At 44.4% G+C, this 12,913-nt stretch overlaps 1 protein-coding gene and 1 long non-coding RNA gene across 4 annotated transcripts in view; one reads left to right on the top strand and one right to left on the bottom strand.

Annotated features, from left to right (window-relative positions):
* The window catches only part of PLCB1 (phospholipase C beta 1), a 466,407-nt gene that overhangs the window by 105,395 nt on the left and 348,099 nt on the right, over positions 1 to 12,913 (bottom strand). For all 3 annotated transcript variants that reach the window (XM_083606830.1, XM_083606829.1, XM_083606831.1), the window contains 4 exons: positions 10,860 to 10,942; positions 8,734 to 8,818; positions 6,184 to 6,361; positions 2,954 to 3,024 (listed from right to left, as the gene is read on the bottom strand). In XM_083606830.1, coding sequence (XP_083462956.1) covers positions 2,954 to 3,024; positions 6,184 to 6,361; positions 8,734 to 8,818; positions 10,860 to 10,942 — 417 coding nt within the window. The remainder of the gene's footprint in view (positions 1 to 2,953; positions 3,025 to 6,183; positions 6,362 to 8,733; positions 8,819 to 10,859; positions 10,943 to 12,913) is intronic.
* LOC310759588 overlaps positions 1 to 12,913 on the top strand; it is a 283,329-nt gene that overhangs the window by 65,689 nt on the left and 204,727 nt on the right. The gene's annotated exons all lie outside the window — the stretch shown is intronic.

Genomic DNA, 12,913 nt, shown 5'->3' with positions numbered 1-12,913 from the left:
GCCAATGGGTGGTGTTCGACTAAGGTTTCCACAGAGCAGACCCAAGTTAGTAGCCCTAACTTGGTCATGTTCATGAATGTCAAAGGGTCTACCGATTAGCTGAACACCACTCTATTTTGCCATTCAAAATCCAGGTGCACTGAACCTCTGTGGAAGCAAAATGAGCCACTGCTGTCTATCTCTACTACAAATTCCCAAACTACAACATTCGGTGCCATTAGAAGACTGTCAAACCTCGTAACATCTCTCAAGTTAGGATGATAAGGAAATCCACGTAAACCAGCTATCTATTTTATTCTCACGGGCTTTACAGGCATAATTTGTCTCCCTAAGCAGCTCGCAACAATTAAAATTCAACACACAGATCTGCTGGGTTGTTGCAGAAAATAAGACTCATGTGCTCAGGAGTACAAACGTAAAGGAAAGGCACCAACAAGGGAAACAGATTGGAGGGGAAAGAATCGGTCTGATAATGCTGGGACAAAGAAGCGAGGACCAATAGGCACCTGCGTCCATTTGGGGCCAGATGTATTTCTTGCTGCTGGTGTGCTTAGAATCATCGTAAAGTTGGGAGGGACCCCAAGGGTCATCTAGTCCAACCCCCTAGAATTCAGCTAAAGCATTCAAGACAGATGGCCATCCAACCTCTGCTTAAAAACCTCCAAGGAAGGGGAGTCCACTGTGAGGATACCCAGAGCTTACAGGGTTAACAGCTCAAGGGAAATGACGTCCTGTCGCTGGGGGAGTGTTCACATCTTTGTTACGTGAACGTTTTTTACTTTCTGTTTTGGCTGTGACAGGAGAGGCCTCATGTCTTCGCTCTCTCCTGGCTGATGTTGTTTTGCTGCTGTACAATAAAGCTTCGTAGAAAGAATAGGAAGCTGCTGTATGAGAGTTTTACTGCATGGCTGAGATTCCTTCCACACAGGTGCACCGCTGCGCAAGATACTCTGTGGTAGCCGGGAGCAGCAGGTTGGCACAGTGGAAGTGGACTGGACGCCACAATAGTCCCGCTGTTCGCTGCCTTGATGGACTCTCATTGGAACATCCACAACCTCCCGAGGGAATCTGTTTCATTATCAAATAGCTCTTAATGTCAGAAAGTTCTTCCTGGAGTTTAGTCAGACTCTCCTTCATGGGATGGAAGAAGGTGCAGCTATGAAACAGCCTGTGGGCCTCTGGTCAGTAGTGGAATCCAGGCTGGCCTTTCCTTGACACGGCTGTATCACACACAGCAAATGACAATGTTTGTTAACTGCTTGTTTATTACTTTTCTTAAAGGTAAAGGTAAAGGTACCCCTGCCCGTATGGGCCAGTCTTGCCAGACTCTAGGGTTGTGCGCTCATCTCACTCTATAGGCCGGGAGCCAGCGCTGTCCGCAGACACTTCCGGGTCACGTGGCCAGCGTGACAAGCTGCATCTGGCGAGCCAGCGCAGCACACGGAACACCGTTTACCTTCCCGCTGGTAAGCGGTCCCTATTTATCTACTTGCACCCGGAGGTGCTTTCGAACTGCTAGGTTGGCAGGTGCTGGGACCGAATGACGGGAGCGCACCCCGCCGCGGGGATTCAAACCGCCGACCATGCGATCGGCAAGTCCTAGGCGCTGAGGTTTTACCCACAGCGCCACCCGCGTCCCATTACTTTTCTTATTTGGGGGTAAATGGCTGTTGGAATTCTTTTTGGAAGGAAAGAAGGGGGAGCAAGGCCCCTGCAGCTACTTATTCTCTGGATGGTGGCAGAGGCAACACCTTCCTCTTCAGAGGGGAAGGGGCGAAATCTCCAGGTGGATTTTTTACTTCTGACAAGTGACAGAGGCAAATTGTCTGCAGATGGCTTCAAGCATCATGAAAATGCTATGAGGACAAAGTAATCTGAACTGCAGGTCCCCATACCAAATCATCAAACTTTTCCGGTTACTTTTGTTTCATGTGAGGTTTGTTTGATTGATTGATTTAGGATAACATATACCCTTTCTTGCTTTAAACTATGGTTGTGCTGCAAAGGAGGCATTGTGTACTTTTTGTGTGAACATGGCAGTGGTGGAAGGCACCCCCAGTTTTGAGGGATTGTATTGAAAGGGAGCGGACTAAAGCATTTGTGCATCTAGACTGAAGGCAACAATGAGAAAAGCAACAACACTGCCCTTATTCCCCATGAATAATAAAATGTTACATTTTTTATTTGCTCTCAGTGATGTCATCCAAATCTTTCTAGATGCCATAGAGTGTCATGACATTATCCTATTTGCTGCACGATGCTGATTGGTTAGGCTCTCTTAAGAAAGGACAAAGAAGAAGAGGAGGAGTTTGGATTTGATATCCCGCTTTATCACTACCCGAAGGAGTCTCAAAGCGACAACAAACACTCTGTGAGGTGAGTGGGGCTGAGAGACTTCAAAGAAGTGTGACTAGCCCAAGGTCACCCAGCAGCTGCATGTGGAGGAGCAAAGACGTGAACCCGGTTCACCAGATTACGAGTCTACTGCTCTTCACCACTACACCAAGCAGCAGAGGCAGCAGAGAGAGAAAACAATGGCTGCAAAACACATAAACAGAGAAATATACAGAGGCTGGATGGGGAGATGTACTGTGCAATTTGGTCAGTATCATTTCTGCACCTGAACTGTGATACTGACATCTCAAAAGCCACATAATTTTAGCTCAAGGCCCCCCAAAACTTCAGCAGGAGAGAAAACTTTTGATGCAGACATGAACTTCAAAGCATGGAACCAGAGTGCAACCTAGGATCCCATATTCCCGAAATAAGGCCAGCTCTAAAACGTGGGTCTCTTCAGATAAGCTCAATAATCCACTGGCAAATATCTGGTTCTATGGCAGCATCTTGGCCCTCACTATCCACAAGATGGCAGTGCAAGACTGTGTCATGTGGACAAACATGTAAACATGCTTTCAAAGTCACATCAGGACTTCAAAAATGATTCATCACTTACTTCATCCATTGATGATTTTTTGCAGTCATCGTCGTCATCGTCGTCATCGTCACTCTCGATCTCTGCTTCCCCTGCAACATTTTATTTGAAGAAAGGAAACTCCGTGCAGTCAACCGCCTCCCAATAGTCACACCTTTAAGCTGCTGTTGTTACCAGAGTCCCTTTGTTTCATCCAAATGCAACTACAGTACCATAGGCTCAAGATGGTATCTTGGTCTAGTGTTTTGGCTTTCAAAGCATTCCTCTGTGGCGAAAGGAGCCATTATCCCTCCCATACATTAATGAACAATCAGTAACATCATTATGATATTTAGCCATACTTAGAAGTTACAGAGTGCCAAAACTCCCATTCCCCATTTTCACAGTTAAACTTTGGTTACTTTTTGGTAACTACTTTCAAGAAAGTAGCAGAAAGTAGAAATTCCAAAGAAATTTCCCCAGTAGGGTGGGTTTACTGTACTTTTGTAGATTGAAGTGGCAGAATTTTTGTTTCTTTTAATTTCCTTTAAAAAAGTAAAGCCTTGCTCAATGGCAAACCCCCTCTGAGTGTAATTCCCAGTGGGACTTGAGTCTTATCCCTCCCTTCACTTCCTCAGTTCTTGAGGGCTTCGTTTAGTGCTCAGGGGTGGGGCTATTGTTTTAGCAGTGAAACAGCACAGATAATGAGCTTTTGTGTAGAACTTGGAGAGACATTCATTTCTGACTCTCAGCTAGGCCCCGATCTGGGCAAACTTGTGCTCTCTGCTCCTCCTGAATAGCCTCTTTTGTAGCTAAGCTGAGCAAAGCGGTGCAAAGTTTTAAGGAACTGTTCTTCAAGAGAAGAAAAAAGGACAAACACTTCTCAAAGTTCTGTTACTCAAGCAACATTGCTGAATGGGTGTCATGTTGTCATCAGCTACTTATCCTTCTATGGAACAAAGGAGCTATCTCTCAGCTGGGATGAAGTAGGGACCAGAAGAAACGTACCAATGTCCCCACTGTGGAAGGACATGCGGATCCAGAATTGACCTCCATAGTCACTTATGGACTCATTGTTTTAATTGTGTTTATGGAAGACAATCTTACTTGGCTACGAGTGATCGCCAAAGAAGAAGAAGAGTTTGGATTTGATATCCCGCTTTATCACTACCGGAAGGAGTCTCAAAGCGGCTAACATTCTCCTTTCCCTTCCTCCCCCACAACAAACACTCTGTGAGGTGTGAGAGGCTGAGAGACTTCAAAGAAGTGTGACTGGCCCAAGGTCACCCAGCAGCTGCATGTGGAGGAGCAGAGACGCGAACCTGGTTCACCAGATTACGAGACTACCGCTCTTAACCACTACACCACACTGGCTCTCCAGAAGAAGAAGATAGCATGGAAATATTTTTGATAACATCATCTATCAATTAGCAGCCAATTTTGAAAGGACACTTTCTCCCCCAGCCACACTCTACTTCTCTCTGTGTGTGCAAGAATGTTGGAATTCTCCTGTTGAAGGGCTGTGCTATGTGTGAAAGAAAAGGAGTTATTAGTCCAAAGCTTCAAGTCCTATATTATGCCCTGAAATACTGAGGCTATCCTTCTTGGGGTACACACGTGGAAAAACGACCTTGACAGATTAGAGAACTGGGCCAAAACAAACAAGATGAATTTTAACAGGGAGAAATGTAAAGTATTGCACTTGGGCAAAAAAAATGAGAGGCACAAATACAAGATGGGTGACACCTGGCTTGAGAGCAGTACATGTGAAAAGGATCTAGGAGTCTTGGTTGACCACAAACTTGACATGAGCCAACAGTGTGACGCGGCAGCTAAAAAAGCCAATGCAATTCTGGGCTGCATCAATAGGAGTATAGCATCTAGATCAAGGGAAGTAATAGTGCCACTGTATTCTGCTCTGGTCAGACCTCACCTGGAGTACTGTGTCCAGTTCTGGGCACCACAGTTCAAGAAGGACACTGACAAACTGGAACGTGTCCAGAGGAGGGCAACCAAAATGGTCAAAGGCCTGGAAACGATGCCTTATGAGGAACGGCTAAGGGAGCTGGGCATGTTTAGCCTGGAGAAGAGGAGGTTAAGGGGTGATATGATAGCCATGTTCAAATATATAAAAGGATGTCACATAGAGGAGGGAGAAAGGTTGTTTTCTGCTGCTCCAGAGAAGCGGATACGGAGCAATGGATCCAAACTACAAGAAAGAAGATTCCACCTAAACATTAGGAAGAACTTCCTGACAGTAAGAGCTGTTCGACAGTGGAATTTGCTGCCAAGGAGTGTGGTGGAGTCTCCTTCTTTGGAGGTCTTTAAGCAGAGGCTTGACAACCATATGTCAGGAGTGCTCTGATGGTGTTTCCTGCTTGGCAGGGGGTTGGACTCGATGGCCCTTGTGGTCTCTTCCAACTCTATGATTCTATGATTCTATGAAATGAGGCTTTGCTCCAACAGACTTCAGGAATGGTGTCCTGGTGTTGATGCTAAAAGACAGCACAAGCTTCTGAATGGATGCTAACAAGTGAAGAATGAAGAAAAAAATTGGTTATGGTTTGACATAAAAAGAAAGATGCTGCTGTCATGGAAACGGACTGCAGGGACTTGGGCACAGTGGCAGAAAGCAGGCAAGAATCACGAGCTTTGCCTCACTTGGCACAAAGGTTGAGGTTGAGCAATATTGAAGTAGCAACAGTGAGGATTTGCCTGTATTGATTCCCTCCATTAGAGGTGCTCAGCTGGCCTGCTGTGGAATAATTCTGCCCTTGAGGCATATTCTGAATATCCTGAGGCATATTCAAAGTTTGTCAAGAGTTTCACTTGCAAGGATTTTTTTTTAAGTGTTTTAGAGTGACAACAAAGAGATCTCCTAATACATGCTGGTCCCCTTCGATTTTCTGTGTAACATGTGCAATATGTAAATGATTAAATTTTGCATGTGAGCATTAGGAGTCAAGCCATAAATGGCACCTCCTTTATTAAGGTGACCATTTGAAAAGGCCTTCGGATCCATCCACCAGACCACTTTCTGGAAAATAAAGTAGCTTTCTACAATACAAAATCTGGGCATCCCTGTCCAACAGAGTGTACCATATGTTTTTTTAAGAAGTTGGGGATAGCTATGAGTATCAGAACCAGTGGCTTGCATTTGCGTTATGCAGAGGATATTTGTGTCTATGTGTGTTTAAAAGTGGTAGTAGTTTTGTAACATGTGCTCCCCCGCTTTTTAAAAACAATATATTGCAGGGAAAGTGTTTGTTTACCGGCTCCAGGAGAAGAGGGCTCAAACCCGCTGGAAGCATCGCTACACGCATTTGAAGCTTGTTCAGACAGTTTTTTCCGCCCACTACCATCCGCAGACTTCTGGGACTTCTTTTTATTCTTCACCAGAATTTTGTACATCAGGTCTGCTGGGCTTGGAAGAGGAACGCCACGTTCAAGCTGAGAAAGGAAAAGAAACTGGCAGTAAAGCTGTGTCTTTTTGAAGCATGATTTCCACACGTCGGGAGACATTTGGGCACCTGAGGCCAACCACAAAATGGCGTTGCCCTCCCCAGGAAAGAAGAGGCGAGGGAAATCTACATTGTGAACAGGGGGTGGGGAGAAGGAAATCAAATCAACCTTACCCTATGGTTGAAGTGGGAATAAAAGGCTGCCATGGGGAGGGGGGGACAGACCCGCTCTGAATCATGGCAGGTGGATGCAGAGCCCAGGAGACCCCAGAGGGCAGCCCCCACCATTTCCTGTCTCAGAGTGGGAAGAGATCAGCAGTGCCTCCTATCTGCCAAGAGGCCATAGCTGTCAATGTTTCCCATTTTTTAAGGGAAATTCTCTTATTCTGAATAGGATTCCTCGCAAGAAAAGGGAAAAGTTGACAGCTATGCAAGAGGCCACTGCGGAGGTGGCATGGGGGCGGGGCCTGCCAAGGAGGCAGAAGATGCAGCCACTGAAAAGCATGCCACAGCCATCACTGCCACTGCGGCAGCAGCAGTGGCCAATGCATTCCTTTGAGGCTGGATCGGCTGCCTGAGGCAGCAGCTGCACCTTGATGATATAATATTTTGCCCTTTGTAAGGCTTCACTCATATTCGTTTCGCAGGGGCCTTAAAGCACACCTTGTATCCATATGGCCCTGCTTCTTCCTTTTGCAACCTTTTTCAGCCGTAGGCCGGTCCACCGTCCCTCAGACCATGTGCTGGGCTGGACTATATTTTGGGGGGGGGTGAACGAATTCCTATGCCCCACAAATAACCCAGAGATGCATTTTTTTTAAAAAGCACACATTCTACTCATGTAAAAATGCTAGGCAGACCCCACAAATAACCCAGAGATGCATTTTAAACAAAAGGACACATTCTACTCATGTAAAAACATGCTGATTCCTGGACCGTCTGCGGGCCGGACTGAGAATGCAATTGGGCCACATCCACCCCACGGGTCTTAGGTTGCCTACCCCTGGCCTAGACACACCCTCTTTGTCTGCCTGCGGCAAGGGACAGCTCTGCCAATTGATTTGTCGATATGCCAACTTTTCATTACGGCTGAGGAACGCTCATGTCCAACGTTTCTTGATTTCAGGAGGCTTCCTGTGTCCCAGTTAGGAAAACAACTACCTGGGGATTTCCCCCCACATAGAAGAAGCACTGCACTTATGGGGAAATGTGTGCATGACAGAGTACAATTACTTTACTCAGTTGCAAGTTCAGGTAATACCCCCTCCCCATATGTGGTGGGCTGGCACACAATGCTCTGTGCACATCTGTGAAGCCACTAACCTCTTCCTTGGCAAGGATGCCATTTCCTTGCTTCACATGCAAGATGTTCAGGGATCTGTGGCAGCCCATGTAATCAATATACCTGAAGGAGGATCTCTACCCCCATCGTTCTGCTCGGACACTGAGGTCCAGCGCTGAGGGCCTTTTAATGGTTCCCTCACTGCGAGAAGTGAAGTTACAGGGAACCAGGCAGAGGGCCTTCTTGGTAGTGGCACCCGCTCTGTGGAACACCCTCCCGTCAGATGTCAAGGAAATAAACAACTACAGTCACACCTTGGTTTTCGAACAGCTTAATTCACGAACAACTCAGAACTTGAATGTCGCAAACTCGGAAGTAGGTATTCCGGTTTGCGAACTTTGCCTTGGAAGCCGAACATCCAGCGCAGCTTCCGATTGGCTGCAGGATGCTCCTGCAGCCAATCGGAATCCTCACCTTGGTTTCCAAACGTTTCGGAAGTCAAACAGACTTCCAGAATGTATTCTGTTCGAAAGCCAAGGTATGACTGTATCTGACTTTTAGAAGACATCTGAAGGCAGCCCTGTTGAGGGAAGTTTTTAATGTTTGATGTTTTATCATGTTTTTAATATTCTGTTGGGAGCTGCCCAGAGTGGCTGGGGAAACCCAGCCAAATGGGCGGGGTACAAATAATAAGTTGTTGTTGTTGTTGTTGTTGTTGTTGTTGTTGCTGTTGTTGTTGTCATCGTCAGAGTGGACTCTGCAATCACGTGATTAATTTCTTTCACAATAGTGCAAGTAATGCACTTGCTGATGCTATGATTCTCTTGACTTTATATGGTACAAAGCTAGACAGCTGTTGCAGTGACTCTTTTAAAACTACACTTGGGCATCCTTGCCAAACATCTTACAAAGTACAATGTATGCTATAGCACCTTACCACACCCACTATATTGTGCAAAATAAAGAAGAGTCTTTTTAGAGGTGCTATATGAAAAGCAACGGAAAATTCAAAATTGTAAATCAATACTTTATATTTTTACTGCTACTTCTTCTTCTTTTACCAAAGAGGACCAACTTACTGGGTATTTTTCCAGTGGCTCCATCAACAGGGCATCGCCAAATATTAATCTGCAGTATTCTGCCATTTTTGCCTGTTGCTTAGGGCTGAAAAGGGAAGAAAACAGGGAATTAAATGAGGGTTATTCATAGCATCGGAAGTGCCAGTAATGGAAAATTTAATATCCTTTAACGAGAGGAAGAGGCATAATTTTTTGAACCTATCCTCCTAAATTATTCTCACTGATATGGAGTCATTACACGATTATTCCGACTCTTGTGACAGTTCTTTTCACATACACTTTTACATTAAAGATACAATAAATGTTCTCAGACATCTGCAGTGGTAAACGGAAAAAGCTGAACCTGCCTCACATACAGGCAACTAATACGTGCTTAAGAAAATGCAGAAAATGAATGTGACATTTGCACGCTGTTAAACATAAATATCTTTATTCTACTCCTGTATGTAGGTTTGTGGTTCCTGCCTTAGGTTTCAGAGTTTTCTCGGTTTCACATTGCTGCTCAGGGTCAAGACTAGAAAGCAGGCATAGAATAAATGTTGAAGTTTTCCTCCAAATTTCCCAGTTCTTGCCACCTTCTTTTCCCTGTGCCCTGAGGCTACTTGGGGTGCTTTGCAACAGTTGTTGGGATTATGAGCAATATTAACTGAAATATCCTTGTACTCATTGAGAAACTCGATGCAAACTGGAAATATAATTTAAATGTACATGCATTTTAAATGGCAAAAGCTTGCCCAACAGTATTGTGTGTGTACTGAGGGTTGCACATTAAATGTAATTTTTGGCTGAGAGCAAATGTTCAGAGTCCATCTGCAAAGCAAATAACACTCTGAATCTCTGTACCATCAGAAAAGCTCCTGGAGGAAGCAGTTTCAATTATGGTTTGAGCTTGTGGGTGAGAAATTGTTTTATTAGACACTGAACTCATCTCAAATTAATTTCAGCAGATGAGATATTATTTCTTCGCCCTAGAAGGGGTACCAGAACCACCAATGATCTGGCTGGCTTTTTGTCTCCAGGCCCTTTTATTACAGGTTTCCATAAAAGAGCAGAAAATAACAATTATATCTGCTTTCCAATAAGTTTTGCTCATACATTTCATCCAAAAGTTTTGGTGAAAGACTGATATATAGTGCCACTAGCATTGTTCTGTGTTTGTACATTTCTTGATTCTGGCATTTCAACAACAATGGTGATTTTTCAAACATGTCTGCTACTTAGGAGAAACCTGTTCATTTATTCTAACTGTTGGCTAACTCATGGTCCCACTAAGCCACAGGAAGTGGCTTGAGAGACCCTGGACCTTTGATTGGGAGGGTAGAGGTGCTGTCTGCTTTTTAGAGATCTCCTCTATAGAGCAGGCAGAGACATCTTTTATCCCCAATCTTAGCACTAAGCACCACGGGGCTATGATCTGAGATAAAGTTGCCTGCCTGCTCTTTAAAAGGCAAGGTTTCCAGAAATCTGTTTGAAAATGGGCTGTCAAGTGGATTTCCTTCTGTCTACCTGTTTGACCCCCATCGAGGCACATACACCTGCTATGAGTGCTTTCTTTTAAACGTGCAGATATCATGCAAAAATAAATACATAAATTTCTTTGCAATATGCATATTGTATAGTCGCTGATTTAAAATTGCCACTGTTGCTCTCCTCCCCGATATGCTTGCTGATTTTGTGTGTGCATAAGTCGCTAGAGGTAACCTATATGGACAAAGACTGCAAATCTAACCCTATGTTCATCTGAGGAATGTTGGAGGGTGTGCATATGGGATCAGGGTACACGTATGTAGTCCATGTGTATCTGTGTTTTATGTCCAATGTCTGTGTGTATATATACACTGGCTATGGTCCCCATTGGCATTTGGTCCTTAGAGGGGTAGTTGATGGGCAACAGGGCCCTTGCCCCAAAAAGATGCTCTTCAAGAATGCTGCAAAGTGGTTGTGGCACACATTCTCTGCAAAGAAATATGGAATGCAGCAAACTCATATCCAAACCACTTCCACCACACTTTGGAATTCCAGCGTTTCTTCACCACGAACTTCAATCATTTAGAAGCATCAATGAAACATATGCAGGCTAATATTTATTCCACAATATTGCTTACGAAAATACTTTGGCTACTTACGAATCCACGTGATTTTCAAAAGAGAGAAGGATCGGGAAAGGAGACGTCTTAAATGCACATTCAGCAATAGCTTCTATTACTTCCTATGGGAGATGGCAGGGAAGAAGGAAGAAGAACAGGCAATGAGGATTTCTTCTTTTTAAAGAACACATTTCTCTTTCCGGTTTTTTTTTAAAAAAACGATTTAACACACAAACATAAGCAGTTTGATAACTTCTAAGGCACAAAGCCATGCTTTCTCATGTTCTAAAAAACTTTAAAAGAGTTGAGGAAGCCCCACTAGCAATTAAGTTATTCTAAGCTTGATTTACTTTACCGTCTTCAGAATCTCTCCTTCCACTATTACATCTGCTGCCGGAGGAAGAACAAACAACAGCCTGCATGGAAGAGTCTGTCTTTGTAGGGCCCAACTGTATACCTAAAGCTATGCCTTTTGTGGATCATTTTGCATAATTAAAATAGTCACATATTGCCTGACAGCCTTTTTTTTTTTTTACAGGCTTTCTTTCCACAAAACTCTGTTATTTAGCTTAACACATTTCAGGCTTGTTTCTGATGTGGGGAAACCCTTAGATGTGACAGAGAGCGGCTATTGCATGGAGTCAAATAAGGGTGAGCATTTGGAACATTTCCTAAAAGCTGCCTAAAAGCTGACTGGGGTTGGCATCTGTTTATCTAACAGAAGTTAGAAGTTTATCTAACACTTCAGAAGGATATGGGTCTAGGCTATCTTGGTTACGCCAAACTGGTCTATCGCTATGGTCCTATTTGATTCCCTACACGATTAGACTCACATGATGGAGAGTAGGGATGGCGGTCACTAGTCGTGTTCTCCCTATCATGTTCCTGCATCTGCCACTGCCTCTCTTGTGCATTAGAAGGGAACTTAAAAATGGTAAGCATAATGCTGGTGGTCAACACAAGGTGTTCAAAGACTCACTCAAGGCAAATCTTTAAAAAATGTAGTATAAACACTGAGAACTGGGAAACACTGCCCTGCAAGCACTCCAATTGGAGAACAGCCTTTACCAAAGGTGTCATGGACTTTGAAGACACTCGAACTCAGGATGAAAGGGAGAAACGTGCTAAGAGGAAGGCATGCTTGGCAAACCCTCACCGTAATCAACTCCTGCCCGGAAACCTATGTCCCCACTGTGGAAGAATGTGTGGATCCAGAATTGGCCTCCACAGTCACTTACGGATTCATTGTTAAAACTGTGTTTATGGAAGACAATCTTACTTGGCTTCGAGTGATTGCCAAAGAAGAGAAGGGGAAACATCTGGAGCTTGGTGTGTACCCATGTACGCAAGTACAAGAGACAGGTCCCCTTGTATTTCACTATTAACATAAAAGGTAAAGGGACCTCTGAACATTAGGTCTAGTCGTGGCCGACTCTGGGGTTGTGCGCTCATCTCGCTCTATAGGCCGAGGGAGCCGGCGTACAGCTTCCGGGTCATGTGGCCAGCATGACTAAGCCGCTTCTGGCGAACCAGAGCAGCGCACGGAAACGCCATTTACCTTCCCGCCGGAGCGGTACCTATTTATCTACTTGCACTTTGACGTGCTTTCGAACTATTAACATACTTCTTCTTAATTGTATTTCAGTTCAACTTTGATAAAATACATATTTCGTTATGTGCAAATGGCTTTAGATATCTATTGGGTCCATAAATTAACATATAGCATACACGCAACACAAAAAACAGCAACAATTTGCTGTTGACAAAGGCCAGCTGGACATATAGAGAGACCCATTACCTTCAGTAGCTTAGGGCCTCATCAAACCTAAATCTGGCCCTGCTTTCATCCTCCAATGTGTGATGGGGAAAGGCACAGAGATGTGGTGGAATATTTCACCACTTTCCCTCCTGGGGGAACTGAATGGCAAAATAGGGCTTATGGCTTTGCCCAAAAGCTAACCATTTCAAATGCAGCACAGAAGCAAATCCATATGAGACATGTTTCGAGATGACTGTCTCTCAGGCAAGGGTCTCGTGGCATAACCAAGGTTTGCATCCATAGCTATCAACGTTTCCCATTTTTTAATGGAAAT

The sequence above is a fragment of the Podarcis filfolensis genome (assembly GCF_964270895.1).
Source record: "Podarcis filfolensis genome assembly, chromosome: 3".
Classification (NCBI taxonomy): domain Eukaryota; kingdom Metazoa; phylum Chordata; class Lepidosauria; order Squamata; family Lacertidae; genus Podarcis; species Podarcis filfolensis.
This window is presented reverse-complemented; position numbering and strand designations above follow the sequence as displayed.